Source organism: Patiria miniata, unplaced genomic scaffold (genome assembly GCF_015706575.1).
Source record: "Patiria miniata isolate m_02_andy unplaced genomic scaffold, ASM1570657v1 HiC_scaffold_2, whole genome shotgun sequence".
In the NCBI taxonomy this organism is placed as follows: Eukaryota; Metazoa; Echinodermata; class Asteroidea; order Valvatida; family Asterinidae; genus Patiria; species Patiria miniata.
Window position 1 is genome coordinate 16,276,723 of NW_024037058.1, and position 18,872 is coordinate 16,295,594.

An 18,872-nucleotide genomic window follows, 5' to 3' on the forward strand; every position below is an offset into this window, starting at 1 on the left:
GTACATGAAATGGAAAAGATTTAAACAGAGGGCGCTATACAGCACATGCGGTGCGCCGTCCGCAAATGTGCCACTTTGCAATAAACTTTGTAGTTCATAGTTCGGGTATACAAATCAAGCTAAACGTAAAAAATGACAGGTGTAACTTCATTACCCCCTTGTTCTCCTGATGGTCTTAAAACAAAGGTTTTCGGCTCTTTGTCAGGTAGGTGAATATACTGTTTAGATTAGTGTTTATGCCACCCAGCCACAAATTCAATGAGCATGATGAGACAATTGATAATGACACAGTCAATGGGGTGGGGGTGTGGGCTGGGGGGGGGGGGGGGGGCAGGACTCGAGCTTTGTCCAAATTTGATTTCAGTAAGCTGACAGAAACCTTTCCCTGTATTTATTGTATTGTATTTCAATATAAGTAAAATCGCTTGAAAGAGTGTTGAATGACTGACCAATATTATCTCAGTCATTGGACTCTTTTTGGAGGTCAGTCATTGCAAATAGGCCTATGACATGTTGAAAAGACATGAATCTGGGACTGAGATATATTTCCCAGTTTTGTTAGAAAATACTTTGAAAATGTACTCGACTCTCCATACACATTGTAGTTGTACACAACCAAAAAGTGGCGTCTGGATACTTTTTATAGCTCCATGCTATTATAAATAAGCCCCTACTTTCTTTCCAAAAAGGAGGTCTTTGACAAAGAATAAAGCCACGCAACGTATACGATTAAAATAATGTTTTGGACGTTTTTCAGCATCTCCTTGAGACCATTCACATTTTTCAAATACTGGATTGAAAAAAAAATTGCAATTCGGATATTTGGTAGATGATCGGAATATTTGGTATATTCGGCAAAGCCCTAAACAGTGCATGCTGCATTTTGAATGTTTTCGTTCAAGTTTGTCTTGTTTCACCCCATGCAGCCGCTGTTACTGTCAGAGTCGAGCCAGTTGGACGTTGGTTCGAGGCCCATCTACACAGACGTCACCACCACCACAATCTGTCCCACACCTCCGGCTCGCTGGGGTCCGATTCCTCCTCGGACAGCTCGGATGATGACCTGGAGTATGATGAGGATGACTCCATGCTGCTGACCCTTGACCCAAAGGAATGGAAGGTACGGGTGTTTGTGAAGCATCGGTTTTTGTCACCAGCTTCGGGTTCGTCTGGCTATAGTTTCACAGGCTATAGTTTGTGCCTTGATCACATTATAAGGATATGTAACCAAAGTTAGAGTAAATCCGAGGTTTCATTTGGTTTTGACATTAAAAGACTTTATAATTGTTTTGGAGCCAGAGATGATGTCCAAGCTGGGATGAAGGTAAGGTAAGGGACCCCCTTCCCCCCCCCCCCCCTTCATCCCCTTCCCACGTCCCCTTTTACCTCCCCCTCCAACCAAACAGCCTGTATTCCTAAAATTAAGACACTCAGTATTGTGTATTTGTTAAAGGGAAAATACAACATTTGCAAACATCAAAAAATAAAACTACCAAATCATTTTGAAATACCTAGCTGGACTGTTAGTGAATGACAGTGTAAAGCATCCTGTAAAATCATGGCATCTGGTATACAGTCATTTTCAAGAAAAGTGGTATTTTTGTATCAATTTCCAACGCTGATCGGCCGATCAGCGTTGGAAACAACTGGCTTTTTTTCAAATACTGGCCCCAATTGACCATCGCACTTGTTTGCAATCCATTACAAACCTATGAACAGGTACGAGCCAGCTAGACTGGTTCCCTGACCTTACAATTCCCCAATGTATGTAAACTGCTCTGTTTCTTCTTATATGGAGTCAGGGAACCAGACTACAGGAAAATGATCGTTTTTCTTGGTTTTTATAGCATTTTCGAACCCAAAACCTCAAAAAAGTCAGTGTATCTATATTTGCTATATATTTCCAACCCCCCAATTCCATCCATTTCTGAAAATTACAGCAAAAGCAGATGATGTATATTCCCTTTAATCAGAAACTATAACTAGTGGAAACATGGCTCCCAAAAAATGAGTGGCTTGTAAATTAATCACTTTAACACTGATGTAGTACTGCGTGACAAGAGTATGTTTAAAGAACCTTTTACCTAGTCCCTATTTCCGTGCATTCTTTATAGCAATGCTCCCAGACAGTTATTAAAATGCACCATCTCTTAAAAACCTTGGCATCAATCTGTTGTGCAAAATGCTGAAGTAAAAAATTCTTCAACTCCAATCTTGGCTGGTGAAATACCAAGGAAATATGTCTTTTTCTTTAATCAGGGTGTCAGTGGGTGCCAAATTCTGTATTACAACCAGAGCAGAATTCAATGCTTATAGCTTCAGACTTAAGAAGAAAATCTATCCAGGTATGATGTATGAAACTGTCAGAGTTTAGGCCTATGTCTTTATTTGTGAACAATTGTATGGATAATTTTGCTTATTTTTTTGATCCACAGAATCAGGACCACTATGCAGTCCTGGGACTGTCCAAAGTCAGAACGGAGGCCACAGCTGATGACATTAAACGAGCCTGTAAGTTGTTTCATTGACACCCCCAACACTCCCAAATCGTTCTTTTTTGCAAGATTGTGGAATACACAGCTCAGCGTTGGTTACTTCACAATGATCCTATCAGTAAAATCTGCCGTAAAATATTGTGCAAACTTGTTTATGACATTTATGTACAAAGAAGGATAGTTCAGTTGTGGTTGACTCGGAGATCACGTTTTCCTTTTGGTAACAGAACTGGTAGAAATAGGGGTTCAAATTCAAAGTCAGTCAGGGAACGATGATTGTGTCCTTGAGCAGGTTATTTTACTTGAATCGCTCATCTGTTTTCATAAACAGAGGAATGCTGAAGTTACTGTTACCTTGAGAAAAAAGAGTCACCTGCTACTTAGAATCTGTTATAGCAAATTAATGCAAACCATTTTATAGGCCACGTAAGAAAGAAGATGGTGATTAGCATATTTAAACATATTCAAAAGCTGGTTCCAAATTGGGCCCTGTTTAGTGTGCTCAGCAAGGAGTGCTATTGGTCTTATGAGTGACTGTCATTGTCAACATTTTACAGTTTAGGGCATTTTCAATTAGTTCAAGCATAGGCTACATCTGAATTAGGCCAAAATAAATATACTTCTGCTTCCGGTTACCCGACTGACCCTATTTTTAGGCTGCGACCCTAAAAAAATTTATCGGCAATTCAAAAAAAAAAAAAAAATAATGATTGAATAAATAAAAATAAAAACCTGTTGTCTTTCCTGTCTTCACAAAATACCTCTCAACAACCGTTTTGCGTAAAAAAAAAATGCTTGTATTTATTTGTTTTCTTACTTACATTCGCTATTTTTTCAAAAGAAACCTCCGTTATTTTTACAAATTTGCTTCGCGATAAAACTACTTCGCAATTCGATGTCACGGTGACTTTAATCACGTGCGTAAACCTAGCTCAATGCAGCGACGACTGGTTCCCGCCGCGCCGCGCAGGGGCCAATTTAGAAGACACGATGAAAATGCGGTAACCAGTCTGTCATGGCTATGCAGTCGATAGTGCTAGCATGGCTATGCATTGAAAGGCACGTGCACTGTCAACTGGTCGGATTCGACATCGTAAAAATGCCAAGAAAACACCGATGGAGAAAGAATATTTTTGCAAGTTAATTCACAGAATTGATATAGCTTGTCTGTGTATGAATTTTCCGTGTTCAAGAGTTCATTTTTAGATCGCACTAATGTTCGACTGTAAAAACGAGGTCTGTTGGCCGCGGGCCACACATGCACAGTGCATCACACACTTCAGAGTTTTGGCCAGCTTCCCGTCTTGACTAGCGTTGTGCATATGATGCAAACGGCCTGAATTTTCCATTATTTTTTAAGAATTATTGAACGTAAACATATGGACAATAATTAAGGTAGGTTTTATTCACTTTTTGTGGCCATTTTGTGTATAGCTTTCGTAGTGCAATGGAAATAGTTCAGGCTGAAACTTCGCATATAATTGAATACCCCATTCAATCTGCATAAAAAAAATTGGACCAAAAAAAAATATATCCGACCGACCGACCCTATTTTTGAAAGGCATTTAATCGGAAGCAGAATTTTTTTTTTTTCGGCCTTACTAGGCTATGGCTATGGCCAGCAGTAGACTCAGCCTCTTCCATTGGCACATATGTTATTGGCAGCCATAGTCAAGAAATTCGGACATAGCCATACTTTAATACTGAGAGCTGTGATGGTTGGTGATGTAGAAAAAAATTGGCGGCATCTAAAAATGTCTCTCCTGTTCTTGCAACAATAGACAAACGAATGGTCCTGAAGCATCATCCGGATAAGAGAAAGCCCAAAGATGGAGTGTCCAAGCCAAGACAAAGCGGAGATGATGACTACTTCACTTGCATCACCAGAGGTAAGAGAAACAACATTTGTTGTTGTGCGGCCACTTTCCCCTCGTACGTAGCCTTCATTTAAACCTCTATTCCCTCCACCCTACCCAACCCAAACCTTCTCTCCACCCCCACCTTCACCCCCACCCCAAACTCTTATCACACCACTCCCTACCACCACCCCCACTCCTACTCCCTACCCCCTACCCCAACTCCCTATCCCCTACCCCCACCCCCACTCCCTGCCCCCAACCCCACCCTCACACCCACCCTCACCCTCGCCCCCACCCCCACCCTCTACGCCCACCCGACCCGTACTCCCTTCCTGTGTATTTCTTGCTCATGTCTTCCCGTGACTCTTTCCTTATCTCCACTCCGTTTCTTGTCAGCTCCTTATGCAATATTTCCCTGTATCCTTCGTACAAACTTCACCCTCTTTTCAAGTTTCCCATTTCTAGCCCCATCCCCTACAATGAAACCATACGGCAACAGTAAAGAATGTGTTGCTAGCCTATTTAGGACATAGCGAATAGCTAACTGATCCCAAACCTTAACCGTAACAGAACTCAACCCATCAAACCCCAACGGCATGTTTTGTTGGAATCTGTCAGGATGGGTACAGTACCCCTAAACTGACAGTCTTTTGCATTGGGTTGGCACATCTCCAGAAACTAAGTCAGAAATATGTGTGTGCAGTTTCCTATATGGTGTTGGAATTTGCCAGGATGGGTATGGTTCCTAGTAAATCATGCTAGGGAGTTAGGGTTAATAAGAACCCATGGCACTTTCATTCCTGAAATTCATTCCATATCTTGAAAATTATTAATAATTCACACATTTGTTAAACCTGTTCTGGGAAATCCTTTATCCGAAACAAGCTTTTTGGGTAGTACGTTCATTATACCTCAGAATCGCAAATGTTTTGATAGAATTGAATAGTTTCAATCAAATTCACAATCTTTCCAAATATTTTGATGTCTGTAGTAAGCTCGGACAGAAGTTTTGTAGAAAATTGTTTCACCCGCTCGGACGGTAATTAAAAACACGTTTTTATTTGATTTATTTGTTTGATTGTCAGCATGGGAAACCCTCGGCAACAGGACCAAGAGGAGGTCGTACGACAGCGTGGATCCGAGCTTTGACGACAGCATCCCGTCAGTCAACAACAACTCCAAAGAGAACTTCTTCAAGGAATTCACCAAGGTCTTTAAAAGGAACGCAAGGTAAACGATAATCCTTGACGACATGCATTATTTATGTAAATTTTGGTTTCCTTTTTTAGTTTTACTGTTTAATTATGTACTAGGAAGTGGATTTTAATGTGGGTTTTTGTGACCTTTTCCACAACCATGGCATAAATAATTCAAACAAATAAATAGATAAAAATATATGAATTTATGTGTTATGGACAAGCACACAAGAGGGGCTTTGTAATCAAACAAAGAAGGGTGTGAAGGAATAGCTGGTCCACATGCTCTGTTCATTGTTGTTGCAATGTACGTATACCAGTGTGCAAGAGGCAAGTTGGCACCCTGTGGCCCTGCAATATAGGCCTGGTTTCTCAAACACTAACAATAAAAGAATAAAAATTACAAATGAAGAACTGGGATTTGTGGAGTGCCATGGAGTACCGTGGCCTCGTGGTTAACGGCATTGAATTCGTGGTCTGTGGGTAAAGCTGCGGGTTGTGGGTTCGAGTCCAGCCCGGGGTTATGGTGCATGTGCCCTTGGGCAAGGCACTTTGTCACTCATTGCTTCTTTCCACCCAGGAGTAAATGGGTACCTGTGAGAGCAGAGATGGTTATTGTGATTGAATTAGCTTCCTTGCGCCTAACAGGCAGCATCGAGCTGTATACACCCCAGGGATCTGAGATGGTATTTGGAATGTTTAATTGGCCCAATGATCAGGGGTAAGAATAATACTGTAAGCGCTGTGATTTAGTTTACTAATAAGAGCGTTCTTAAATGCTGATTATTATTATTATTTTTATTATTTCATTTTTGAAGGGGTAAATTAGGCCTTTTTCCTTCTGATTTTTTTTGTTTGTTCCTTCTGGAAATGCTTAGTTCAAGGGTTCATGCAGGCCTGCCTGTGATTCTTGACACTAGATCTCACAGCTGATTCAAGAATCTCTAAGGCTAAGGAGGAGAAAATCTCAAACCGTGGAAATGTTCATGTTTGCATTAAGTGACATCATTGTCCTGATCTTGTTTCATATGCAAACACGGCCCAGGCCACTCTAGCTAGAAACCTTGCCACATGTCAATATAGAATGAGCACCCATTCCGCGATTGTACCAAGTTTAAAGGTATAGTCCATAATTTGTAATTTTTGCATGTTGTTCGTTTGAAGCAACAAAAGTGCTCAAAATTTAAAGAAGGGTGCTGAACAACTAACCTGATGAAGTTTCAATTCAGCTTCAGCTGTATATTCCGAGAAAAAAACAGCATTCTAGGATCTCGATTTCAAATCGAAAGTTGCTGAATCGTGTTTTGAATTGGGCCTGAATTCAGCGTCCGAGACACGTTCTCACTGAGCCGATTGCAGCTACACGATGTCGCGCACTGATCCGGCGAATTATGGCAACCGCGTGTGCGTCGTGCCAATGCTTGCGCGTGCTTCGCCGAATAACAAAACGAACTACTAATTTGAATTTCCTAGGATGCTTCTTAAGAAGCACCGTCGGAAAGGCCTTCTTTTGTTGATTTCTTCAAAATGACAGCTTGCCAGAAAGAATAATTTCACAGGGAGCATAGTCCCCTTACTATCTTTCAGCCAAGTATGTTTTTCAACAATGATTACACCAGTCACTTTTTGGATAGCTGCAAATGATGGACTCTGGCTTTAAAGAAAATTGACAAAACTCCCATCGAGAGATTTACATATCTCAGTTTGGACGAGTCAAAAAATTGTGTTTTTTTTATTTTGCAGATGGTCCAAAAAGAAGAGAGTGCCACTTCTTGGGGATGAAAAGGCAACACTTGAAGAGGTCAACAAATTCTACAATTCTTGGTGAGTGTGGCCAAAAGACTTTGCAAAAGAAGGTGACACAATGGCTCATTATTCAACAAAGTTAAATGTTAACCACAACAGATGTTCTCCCCTTCCCCTAAAAAAAAATAGTTCTTTTCTAATTGCATACCCCCTCACCCCTTCCGAAAAATTCTACAATTTTTGGTGACTTACACAGCATTCTGTTTGAAATATTGAGTTCCCCCCAGTTCTCTAAAAACCTTTGGGTGGCATGGGTGGCTTGTGCGTAAAGAGCTCGCCTCTCACCAAGGTGACCACGGTTCGAATCCTGGCCGCGGATCACATGTGAGTAGAGTTGCACGTTGGTTCTCTCCTGTGCCACGAGGCCATCCAGTTTTCCTCCCTCCGGAAAAATCAAACACTTTCGATCTCAGGCTATGCTCTGTGGTCATATATGGGTCGATGTGGCCAGCAGCCATAGGCGCCTTTACGTGCCAGCGTCCCGACCACGTTGTAGCTGCGTCCTTCGCAATTCAGCATCCCAGCTGCGAGTAAGGATGATTAGCCTCCCAAATTATTAGTAAACCTCACAATTCACAAAAGGGATTTTTAGCTCTTATTGCTCTCTTCACTGTGAAAACCTTCAAATCTTCTCTGTAGCGCCCCAAACCACCCTAGCTCTGTATGGTGTTATGGACTCTTCAGGGAGTAAACACAGTGCAATCCTGCTCTGTCAGGTTGGATCTGAGGTCAACCAGGAATAGTCTTGTTGTTCCCCGGCCGCGACTGGCCAGTTACGGAGATGGAGCTTTGTCTAGCATTGCTCCTCGCCTATGGAACTCACTTCCGGATTATTTCAGACAAGAACATGACATCACACATATTCAACGGCAGCTCAAAACAAACACTTTCTCACTGGCCGCTTCATCCCAAACAAAACATTTAATTTTCTCTTCTCCACCTAGACCGACACCTTTGAATGTCTCGTAGATAAAATGCGCCTTAGTGTTTATTATTCTCATTTTTATTATTATTACAATGTAATTCAGGTGTTAATGGGTTTATTACATCACTGATAAGTTAATAAGTTTGTGTACCTTTGTTTTGGTATCGACAGGTATGACTTTGACTCCTGGAGGGAGTTCTCCTACTTGGATGAGGAGGAGAAAGAGAAAGGAGAAAACAGGGAGGAGAGACGTTGGATCGAGAGGCAGAACAAGACGGCAAGACAGAGTAGAAAGAAGGAGGAAACGGCTAGAATAAGACAGCTTGTTGGTGGGTGGAGACGTTCATTGTATCATTCGTGAGTGGGGTTTCCAGTTGGGGGTGGGGGTAATTTGGAGGAACCAACCGCACATGATTACCAACATCGGACACATTAGGGACATCTTTAAACGTCCAAGGGGCATCTAGCTCCTAGTAAAGAAATAGTGTCTGGTGGGTGGGTGGGTGTGTGTGTCCGGACAAATCTTGTCAGCGCGATAACTTGAGAAATACTTAACATATGAACTTCAAATTTGGTTTGTGGATTGTTCTTGGTAATCCTAAGAAGCCTTTTGCATTTGGGGCCAAAAGGCCAAAGGTCAAGTTCACAGTGGCTAAAACGATAGAAATCTTGTCAGCGCGATAACTTGAGAAATACTGTACATGTGAACTTCAAATTTGGTTTGTGGATTGTTTTTGGCAATCCTAAGAAGCCTTTTGCATTTGGGGCCAAAAGGCCAAAGGTCAAGTTCACAGTGGCTAAAACAATAGAAATCTTGTCAGCGCGATAACTTGAGAAATACTGTACATGTGAACTTCAAATTTGGTTTGTGGATTGTTCTTGGCAATCCTAAGAAGCCTATTGCATTTGAGGCCAAAAGGTCAAGGGTCAAGTTCACAGTGGCTAAAACAATAGAAATCTTGTCAGCGCGATAACTTGAGAAATACTTAACATATGAACTTCAAATTTGGTTTGTGGATTGTTCTTGGTAATCCTAAGAAGCCTATTGAATTTGGGGCCAAAAGGTCAAGGGTCAAGTTCACAGTGGCTAAAACAATAGAAATCATGTATTTATTCTGAGATTATAGGGATTAGGGATTAATTCATATAAAACCTACAGAAGACACTAATGCTGTCAATGAATGTTCCATGTGACCAAGGTACATGTAAGTTGATGTTAAAAGAGTGGTGTTATGTCATGGGAACAGTCACGGTTGCGGGGCATTTGTGTTTGTAAACACACCTGACTTGTTTTCACTGTTTTCACTGTGGGTTCGTCAAAGAGAGTTTTCCAGTTTTTGGTCCCTATGACATTTGAACTGCCAACCTTCCACTCCGTAGACCCACGCTCTATTCGCTTGGCTGTTAGTCCTCTACAATACAAGGGTAGCAAATTAAAAAAAGGATTCATCTGGGATAGTCCATATTACACAGGTGTATCGTAGCCGCGTCCTTCGCAATTCAGCATACCAGCTGCGAGTAAGGATGATTAGCCACCCAAATTATTATTATTATAATATTATTATTATTCAATTGTGGTCCCTTGTGTCTCCGACAGATAACGCCTACGCCTGCGACCCGAGAATCAAGCGGTTCAAGGAGGAGGAGAAAGAGAAGAAAGCAGCGGAGAAGAAAGCCAAGCAAGAGGCAGTCAGAGCCATGCAGATGGAGAAGGAGAGAGAGAAACGAGAGGCCATGGAGGCAGAGCGATTGGCCAAGGAAAAGGAGGAGGAGGAAGCCAAAGCAAAGGTTGAGAATCTTCATCTTAAATAATTCGAAATTTGTAAAGTATTTGTTCCATATCTAAATCTTGGCCAGTTTTTCCATTCCATGTCTCATCCAAAGTGAATTACTTTTGGGCAATCCCACGAAGTTATATAAGCCTCATTGAAAGCTTCAAAAAAATCCTTGTTCGCCTGATTTGTTAGTCGTTTATTTGTGTATCTTAAAATATCAATATTGGACGCATGTTAATTTTTCCCAAATGAGGAAAGTATTAAATACATACAAACCGTTTTGGAATAACGTTGTCTGAAGCACCTGTTCGTGATTTAACATACATGACTTGTACAGGTTGTCCCACAAAAAACCTAACATTCGAATCAGGCATGTTTTCAGAAAAGTGGGGGTACTGTTCAAAATCGTGTCTAGTGTGTTGCTGAGTAGAATAAGTGGTCTTCCAAATACTTTTTAGTTGGTTTCATTAGGATTTTTTGTTCAAAAGATACAGCAATCACATTAGATGAATAATGCACACAGTTGAATTGTGTGAAATGTACGTCATACACTGTGGAACTGCCCTTTTGTATTGCTGAAAAAGTAGCAATTGACATTTTTTTCAGGGTGAAATGTGAATATGGCACGGACAGTACAGGATTGTCAGTAAGTGACAATTAGAGACGAACATCTTGCCCATGGTCACATGCACAGCAACCCCACGGAGAGGACATCAAACTCAAAATCTGCAGAATAACCAACAGAATTCACCCATATGTGATGCGATCAAGCTAAATGAGTCATTTGTCGACCCCGGTCAAAAAAAATTTTATTACAGATTTGAAAAGAGCACAATCTCAGCATTACTGCTGTGAAAACTGTTTGCTGATACCACCTTTAGTTAAAGAATTATGGAAGTCGGAACACCAAGAGATGTGATGAAGTGGCCCTATTTTGGCCTGTATCTCCAAATGGAAATTCCCCACAAACGACTCATGTAGCTTGATCGCATCACATAATATGCAGAATTACCCATCTTCATGTATGGCATCATGAAGCCACATAAATTTGCCACGTAATTTTTTTTAGCAATAACATCAGCGGATTTGTCTTTGCAAATTTAGGCTCAGGCAGCTAAGAAGGAAAGAGAAGCGGCCAAGAAAATCCTGAAGAAAGAGCGCAAAATGCTCCGGGATATATGCAAGGTAAGACGAGATGTTACTGGAAATAAACTCCATGCTTTAGTAAGGAATACAATTTTTTTACTTTTTTTTTAATCACAAATTTTGAATGACACATAGAGAGGTTTATCCAATTTTTTTTTTTAATTTTCAGGTTTTTTTGTTTGCCGGTATATGTTTTTGCCCTTCACTGACGTGATTGCTATATTTATTGTATATTTAGTGCCATCTGAGAGCCTGCAAGCAAAAAATTCAGTCTTCCAGGGTTTGACTAGCTTGACTCGAACCCATGACCTCTGGCTTTACGTCTTACCATGCTTTTTTTGTTTTGTTCAGATTTTTTTCAAAATTCAGGTGTTTCAGTTATATTTTTTTGGGAAAGACTTTTGTGTTGATGTGTCTGTTGCTATATTTAGCCACATCCTTATTGTAATTACCCTCATCATTTTTGTTTGGTTTTTTTGGTCAGAAAAATGAGTACTATGCAGAATCAGATGCAGACAGAGTGACACACATGGCAGACGTGGAGACGCTTTGTGATAGATTATCAGCAGTCAAGTAAGTAACTTCAGTAAAAGCCTGAATATACAGAGTTTAACCAATTCACATCGGATGAAGTTCCTTCGTGCGTGTGGTCGCTGACTTGTTCAAGATTGGTGCTTTAAAGGGGCAAACTGGCAGAAAGCCAGTCTGCCATGTCATCATCTAGATGGATGATGACGTGTATACATGCAAATGTTTCGCGGTATGCGGAACGGATGACGGATAAACACGCAAGAGCGAGGCCGGAAATATCTGTCAGCGACCCGCTCGCAAATATCAGGGTGTGCTACCTGCAGATGGCGGCCTGAACCCGTCTGGCATCGAGGTTCGTGAAAAACAATCCCGCAAACTGGTTAAAGAAGTACTGTCCATACTCTTCTACAATTTCTATCTTTTCCTCCAGATGACTTTTCAATTTGTATGTATCAATTTAAAAGAAAATTTTATTGTTGACTTCTGCAACTCTCTTAAGAAACCTTTTATTTTGGTTTGCTTTTACACACAAACCTCCGCCCTGCGAGTAGCCTGGTCCCTGATCCCTGCATAATCAATTCTGGTAGAGGGCAGGCACCAGTCGAACCTGTGAGAACTTAATTATTGGACCACAAATAATTCAAAATTTGGAATTATTCCATAAACAAATAAAATGTGGGCCGAATGTTTTTGTTCATCATCTGATTCAAAAGTGAGTGACTTTTAAATGTTTCATTTTTTTTCAGGGTTTCCTTTAACGTCAAACTTTTATCAACTGTCTTACTAAGTGAATTGTGCAGTTTACTGTTTCATCATGTGACCACAAAACCTTAATTTGTAAACGACTGTTACTTCATCTTTGGTATTAACTGTTCCTTGTTGTTTTTTATCAGCTTGCAGTCACTCAATGAATCCTTGTCCAAAGCAGACCAATCAGCCGCTGCGGAAATCTTCTCTAAACAGGTAAAAAAAAAAGTCAATCTGTGTAAAGAAACACATAGTACCCTTAGACAAGTCTGGTATTAAATTTGATTAACCTTAACTCCCTAGGCATTTTTGCTAGGATGCAACCTCAATCCTGCAAAATCCTCCAACTCCCTCCATGTAAAAATTGCATACAGGCTCAATCCTCCAAAATGCTCTGTTATTTCTTCAATGTGGTCCTTGGAGGGGTGACCACTGCCTGAATCCTGCAAAATCCTCCAGCAATCACTGTCAGTATGTTGAGGCATAGCCAGTCACATCCTGGAGCAGTGCGGAGGTTTTTTTATGCACAGCTGAGCATAAACAACACAAGCTCCAGCCCAAGACCAATAACACAGTGCATCCTCCAAAATCAACCACACATTTTTGCCATATAGCATCAATCCTGCAAAATCCCCCATTTTGCAAAGAGGATTTTGGAGGATTTGGGAAGGTTAGGGTTATAGTGATAATTGAGAAGTCTACTAGTCTCTCTTTCCATGAGTTAGTCAGTCTTCTAAAACCAAAATGAAAATGCAAATCCATGATTGGTCTTGCCATTTCAGCAATTCCAAGGCTTGCAGTTTACTCTCTTCAAAATTACACCAATGTTATTCATAAAGACTGTATACTCAGTGTTGTCCAAGAGCTTGTGAGAAAACATTCACAAGCTGAGTGAGTGGGACTTGAACCCACGACCTCCTGCTTACTAGCGCAGTTGTCTTACCACATGACTACTGAGCTTGCCGGATTTGGCTGGCTGGTTCAAATCTGATATGTAGCAGCAGGTACTGTAACCAAACTATTTATAAGATGGAATTTGCGTCTGTGTGATGTAAATTCACAGTTGAAATTAGATTTTAGATCACTCTTTAATTTCGCAACCGCATATCATTTTCTTCCCTAAGGTGTCGGGCATGCACGCTGAGATGGAGAAAGAGAGGCAGGAGGACCTGAGGAAACTCCAAGAGGCGCAGTCCAGTAAAGGAGGGGGCGGGGCATCCAGCGGGGGAGGGAAGAACTGGAGTAACGAGGAGGTCCAGTTGCTGGTCAAGGCCGTCAAGATGTTCCCAGCTGGAACAGTCTCAAGGTTAGACTGGTTCCAGCTCCCATATAATATGGGGACTGGTTGCTATCTCGCATGTAAAACTTTTGATTGGACAACATTTGCGCGTGACAGAAAAGAATTTCTTTTTTTTTAGAGATGATGTGTACGTTCTCTTGCATAAATAAATGCCAGATGATCACATGATTTATAAGAGTCTTTTACAATTGACCAATTAATTGTGAGCGCAAGCTAGGAATTACAAGCTTCATGTGCCTGCTATAAAATGTAAACAATGTGCACGATTCCCTCGGCATTCACCCAAGACATTAAAATCTCTCAAAAAAATACAGCAATCTAAGAGTTAGTAATGATCCAATGGTTTCTACCGCGTCCCGAACGCAAGAGATCGAAAGAGGACCTGAGGCACATTGCGTAGTGGGAATAACAATATGCTATCAAATTAGGTTTTGCCCTTCACCAACGTTTAAACACTGTATACTCAGTGTGTTACCTCCCGAGTGAAAGTTGGAAAAAATCACTCGGGTGGGACTCGAACCCACGACCTCCTGCTTTCTAGTGCAGATGTCTTACCACTCGACCAACGAGCTAACGGGATCGGTTGGCTGGTTCGAATCTGATGTTCATAGCAGCGGGTACTGCATAAACTATTATAAGATGGAATTATATGGGTTCGAGTCCCACCCGAGTGATTTTTTTCCAACTTTCACTCGGGGGGTAACACACTGAGTATACAGTGTTTAAACGTCGGTGAAGGGCAAAACCTAATTTGATTTATATCACCCCAACGCAAAATTCCATCTTATAACAATTTGCTAATCACTAGTTATCATACACTGGTAGGAATTCCTCCCAGGCAGCACCGGTCCCTACATTCAAAGTCAGAATCGATGACTGAGGGGCTGGGAACCAGTCTATCTCAAGGTTAGAGATGGTTATCCCCCGCACTGTGGTCAAATAACCGGCGCACATGAGTTGAAGACTGCCGTTGTGGTACTCATCAGCACAAAGTCCTCACGAGTCCATCATCGTTCCTCCATTTTCAAGTCAAGTCACAAGCTTTTTCAAGTTAAAATGCGACAAAAATTTTTCCTTTGTTGTTGTTGTTGTTCATCGCCTGTAGTCTGTTGGTGACTAGACTTGTGACAAGGTGATGGACGTGTAACGGTCCCGACCACACCCCACTATTTCAGACTTGAGTTTCGGGGACGCACAGAACCAAAATGTATTAAGTGTGACTCGATCAGTTTAACTAAAGTTTACTAGTGGTGCTTCCCATTGTCAAGACTTGGCGTCATTTGTCTCGGTTTCAGGTACGAAGTGATTGCCAACTTTATCAACCAACATTCCCCGTCAGGCAACAGCAAGACAGCAAAAGATGTCATCAACAAAACCAAAAATCTGCAAAAGCTTGGTAAGTTGCCACAGATCAGTTGCCTGATCAGTGGACAGTGTTTTGTGACTGCTCATGACATTGTCTGTGTCATTTTTAAGTTTTGTCCTATTATTATCGTCACTCATTGGCATCTCAAACGTAACGCTGGGTGTTTAAATACTAAAAATCCTCCATTTTTTTTGTTCAAAACGCATTGCATTTGTTTAGTGACGTTAGCAAAAAAATGTAATGAGTCTTTCAAGAAATTATTTTGATTATTTTGGTCTTGACAGACAGTGCACAGAAGGAGGAGGTCAACAAGAGAGCTTTCGACAAGTTTGAGCAGACCAAGGGCAAAGCCAAGAAACACGATGTGATGGCACCGTCAGAACGACTCGATGTCGGTAAGGGATTCGATTGCTTTTTTGTCAGTTTACTTTGTTACAGCTGGCAAATACATTTAGATAAAGCATTGACACTACAAACTGAAGGTCCCAGGTTCAAATCCCGCAATAAATTAGTGTCCTTTGTCCCCTCAGCTGACACGGCCGAACAAAAGAAAGCGGCAGAGACCGTGGAAGGACCCAAGCCGTGGAGCACCGATGAGCAGAAACGACTGGAGCAAGCGCTGAAGACGTACCCAGCCAGCACCAAGGATAGATGGGATCGCATCGCTGAGACGGTGCCGGGACGAAGCAAGAAGGAATGCATGCTCAGATACAAGGTACTCCTCAGGAAACTTAGAATCCAAACACCGTCTTTTACAATTAACCATGTGTACTCAACAGTGCTGTAATGGAGTCCTACTCTGATATCCTCGAGTTTACTGAAATAAAAGTTGGTAGAGTAGGAATACATCCTTAACAGCAAGTCTGTCACGAGCCAATATGGCCCGTCAGGTCGGCGTTTATCTCTGGTTTTGGTGGCATAAAACAACTGAGAATAATTCTATTCCTCCTGGGTGGGATGCCAGTCCATCGCAGGTTACTCCCCAGCCAATGCTGGTACCCATTTATACTCCTGGGTGGAGAGAGGCAAGTGGGGGTGAAGTGGCTTGCCCAAGGACACAACATATTGCCAACGGCTGGATTCTAACCCCTGACCCTCTTATCATGAGTCACGAACCCCAACCACGAGGCCACACTCCCCACAAGTAGCACTTTGATAATTTTGGAGCAAGTTTGATCAAGAACTGTAGATAACCATAGGTCGACCAACTCTGATCAAACGCTTGTCAGGCAACAACGCTTTGACAAGTCTAGTTTGCTATTTGAAACCAGCCTTAAAGGTAGAGTAGATCATTTGCAGCTATGCAACAAGTAACTGACAAAATTATTGTTGAAAAGCTTACTTGGTTTAAAGACTTAACTGCCTGTGAAATTAGTCCCCCTGGCATGCTGTCATTTTGAAGAAAACAATTTAAGAAGGACATTTCCAAAGAGGCACTTTCCAAAGATGCATTTTTGGAAATTTCCGTAAGTAGTTGGTTTGTCATTCAGCGAATCCGTTAATGGGTGCGCACAGGCGTTGACACGACACACAGGTGTGCGCAGTTGCTATTGATCGTCAGTTCAGTGCGTGACATCGCGTAGCTGCAATCGGCTGAATGAAAACGTGTCCCGGACGCTGATTTCGGGCGCAATTGAAAACATGACTTGGCAACTTTGTTAAGATCCTAGAGTATTTTTTCCTGGAATATACGGTATACACAGAGCTAAAATTTCATCAGGTAAGTTGTTAAGCGCCCGTCTTCAGATTTTGAGCACTTTGGTCGCTTCAAACAAAACAAGAAAATGCACAAATGATTTACCCTACCTTTTAAGGTTTGTTGCATCACTGGTTACAATACCTCATTGCATCATAATGCACAGCAGGGAGCCAGGACCAAGATGTTTCATGAGGCCATTTTGACCCTCGGTTAACTAGAGATGGTCACACATTGTCTTTAGTGCGCAGGCGACCAGTGGTCTGTGATCAATGTTGCTGTTGGGCTAACAGCTTGCCATAGGTGTGCCAGAAATGTACACATTTTGCATTACTACATTAGCACTCAGACTTGGACTTGACCTCTTTTGCATTTTCTGTGTACATTTGTCCAGATACTCAGATTCTTCTCCATAATCTAAGGCCCGTGCACTCCAAAACAATGTTATCACGTTCTCAGGCTTACGTCTTATGGTACAAATCATGAGCTTAAAATGTGGCTGTTGGATTGGTGGGTACTTAATGCCAACACTACTGGTTTTTTTTCTTCTTTTTTCCCCTCGAGAAGTTCGGTGCATCAAAAGTAAAGTTTGAAATACGTTTTTCCAATTTAACCTTAACCCTAATCCCCTGGAGTGATTTACCATGAACCTTCCTCACTCTTGCAAATTCCAACACCATTATGGTAAACTCAACAGCCAAACTTGTTGGACTCTGATTATTGGTGGTGTGCCTGACCCCATGTCAAGCATAATCAGTGTACTAGTGCAGTACTCACTCCAACAGATTCCAACAAAACATGCAGTTGGATTTTTTAAGGGTTGGGTCGTTCATTGTCATTTATCAGTGTGGATTTCTTTCTTTTCCACCCTTCAGGAGCTGGTAGAGATGGTCAAAGCTAAGAAGGCAGCGCAGGCCGCAGTGGGGAAGAAATAAGAAATCGCCTGAAGAAGGCTTTCATGAAGACAGGTCTGATCTTAGACTCCTTGCATCTGATGTCACATCTGAAACCAAGGCTTTGTTTTTCTTTTGAAGCCCATGAGTAGACACTGTTCTTTTAATATCACTGAATTTAAAGGTAATATATAACATTTGCAAACATCAAAAACCAAAACTACCAAATGATTATGAAATACCTTACTTGACTGTAAGTGAATAATAGTCTCAAGCATCCTGTGAAATCATGGCAACTGGTGTGCTGTCATTTTCAATAAAAGTGGAATTTTCTATCAATTTCCAACGGTGGTCAGCCGACCATCATTGGAAAAAAAATGACTTTTTTTTCTTCAAATACTGCCCCCAATTTACCTAATTTAGTTAGTCCACATTTTGTTTGCAATCAGTTACACATCTGTGAACGAGTGCAAGCCAGCTAGTCTGGTTCCCCGATCTGACAATTCCCCGACGTCTATAAATTGCTCTGTTTCGTCTGAAGTAGGGTCAGGGAACCACACTACAAGAACAATATTTTTTTTTCTTGGCGTTTCCAGCATCTGTGAACACAAAACTTTAATCAGGTCATTGTAACAATATATTTTATAAAAGAATAACCCCTAAATCCATCCATTTCTGAAAATTACAGCAAAAGCGAATGTTGTATATTACCTACAAATAACAAAAACTGTCCCCCATGGAGGGACACAGTGCAACAGGTCTATTAATAACCATTTAATGGCTTTTTGTCCGGTAACCTGTTTTCGCTTAGCAGATATTTTCTTTGCTTAGCTGATATCAGCTCCCAGCAGATCCGTAAAATGTGGCCCCTGCTGCTGGTCTCAATTTGAAATTCTGTGCTTACACTGTAAGCACGTTCCGACTTTTGAGATGCTCCTTAATGTAGATATTTTGAGGAACTGGTTTTTTTTTTTAAGGCAGCCTGACATTGCGGTCATAACAAAATGTTCTTCAGAGGAAAAATGATGTCGTTTTGGGGTTTTGTTTTTGGTTTTTTGTTTTTTCATTTTCTCATTTTATATTCAAATTTTCATATATACAGACAAGGTTAACGTCCACCAATGAATTAACTATGTT

General features: G+C 41.3%; 1 protein-coding gene across 1 annotated transcript; it reads left to right on the plus strand.

Annotated features, from left to right (window-relative positions):
* Positions 1-23: 23 nt before the first annotated feature.
* Positions 24-17,900, plus strand: LOC119726682 (dnaJ homolog subfamily C member 2-like). Its single transcript, XM_038198470.1, has 16 exons — positions 24-205; positions 927-1,120; positions 2,436-2,511; positions 4,277-4,384; positions 5,440-5,584; positions 7,294-7,374; positions 8,453-8,610; positions 9,879-10,069; positions 11,161-11,241; positions 11,687-11,775; positions 12,627-12,696; positions 13,605-13,786; positions 15,076-15,176; positions 15,431-15,541; positions 15,677-15,861; positions 17,718-17,900. Exons 1-16 carry the CDS (start codon positions 133-135, stop codon positions 17,775-17,777), a joined length of 1,905 nt encoding a protein of 634 aa, XP_038054398.1. The 5' UTR covers positions 24-132; the 3' UTR covers positions 17,778-17,900.
* The last annotated feature ends 972 nt before the right edge of the window (positions 17,901-18,872 follow it).